General features: G+C 31.4%; 1 protein-coding gene across 1 annotated transcript; it reads left to right on the top strand.

The window, feature by feature from the left end:
* Positions 1 to 368: 368 nt before the first annotated feature.
* Positions 369 to 1,349, top strand: LOC108685664 (thyrotroph embryonic factor-like). The gene has a single exon (XM_018190559.1). It carries the CDS (start codon positions 369 to 371, stop codon positions 1,347 to 1,349), a length of 981 nt encoding a protein of 326 aa, XP_018046048.1.
* Positions 1,350 to 1,578: the final 229 nt, after the last annotated feature.

Genomic DNA, 1,578 nt, shown 5'->3' with positions numbered 1-1,578 from the left:
TACATAAATGTTATATTTCATTATGCTGACAAAATAATATAAAGAGTATAATAAATCTATATTATTTTTTCTTTATTTAAAGAACAATCAAAATTTTAAAATGTACGGAAAATATCTCTACAACTGAAAAGTTGCGTTAGCGTAATAATTAGAATTATTATAGAATTAATTAGAATTTTTTATTGAAAAAGACTTGATAAATTTTATACTAATATAAGATTGTTTAATATAAGATTGTTTAAAATTTTCAATATTTTTTTAGAGTGTACATTCTTTAATTTTCGTCGCACATACTCGTAATATATTTGCAATATATATGAATTAATAATTAATAATAATTTGTATCTTGTTGCAGCTAATTATAAATGATGATGATGGAAAATTATTACAAAGGACCTAATGAAAGTCGTTTTGAACATTCGTTTGAGCAAAAAAACAACTCAGACTTTAATATGTTGGTTCTGGATCTATCACGCAAGAAGCACGTGACGTCTACATTATCCGAAGTAATTCAACCCATTGGCTCATCGCAAACTTTGTCTTCAGCAAAGGAGCAAAAATATCAAGAGATACATTTTCTAGATGAAAATACACAGACTCCTATCGCGGGCAGTAGTGCCATGCTATCACCATATTCCGAATCAAACTCACCGAAAGAGATGAAGACTGATTCTATAGACTACCATGAAAATAGTAACCAATTGAAACATACTGTGCCATTAACAAGTACGCATAATATTATTCCAGGAGTAACAATGGTAACACCCGAGCAGCCATCGCTACTTGCATTCCCGAACGAAGCCACAAATATTTCCGTACCAAAAATATATTTACCATATATAGAAACACCACAATCTTTTATAACGAATAATGAGATCAGAAGAATCGTTTCAATGCCAGCAGAATGCTCGACGTCGGATATGAAATCATCAACGTCTTCGGAGAAAAAAACGCCAAGACCTTTCAAGGCCTATCCAAACAATTTTTTGACTGTTGTTAACACTATTGACCATAATTCGAATGAGAATTATGCAAAATTCCGTCAGATGATACTTCAAAACATAAAAAAAATGAACAAAAATACATCGAATCCTAAAATGCGTCGAGTATCTAGGTCTATTAGCAGTCCTGGATTGCCTACTAGTACCGTCGATGAGAAAGATGCTATTTATTGGGAAAGAAGAAAAAAAAATAATGAAGCAGCGAAGCGTTCCAGAGATGCTCGAAGGGCTAAGGAAGACGAACTCGCAATCCGAACGAGTTTCCTCGAATACGAGAATGCGCAACTGAGGATGGAAATACAGAGACTCAAGATGGAAATAGAAAGACAACATATTTATATACAATAATTTGTATCACGATAATTTGATTAGTTGTGAATTATTATTATGGCATATGATACTTAGGCTGCGTTCCACTCAACACTCGTAATGCTTTTTGTAATACATACAATACAATAATATAGATTAAAATTTGTTAATATGTAAAATTGTCAAAATATTTGATTTCTGTAGAGATATTAATCGAGCATTAATATTGTCCTTGTTTAACATTTGATAAAGGATGAAATGATTTCAC

The sequence above is a fragment of the Atta colombica genome, unplaced genomic scaffold, assembly GCF_001594045.1.
Source record: "Atta colombica isolate Treedump-2 unplaced genomic scaffold, Acol1.0 scaffold155, whole genome shotgun sequence".
Classification (NCBI taxonomy): domain Eukaryota; kingdom Metazoa; phylum Arthropoda; class Insecta; order Hymenoptera; family Formicidae; genus Atta; species Atta colombica.
Note: the sequence above shows the minus strand (reverse complement) of the source record. Positions and strands in the feature narration are given on the sequence as shown.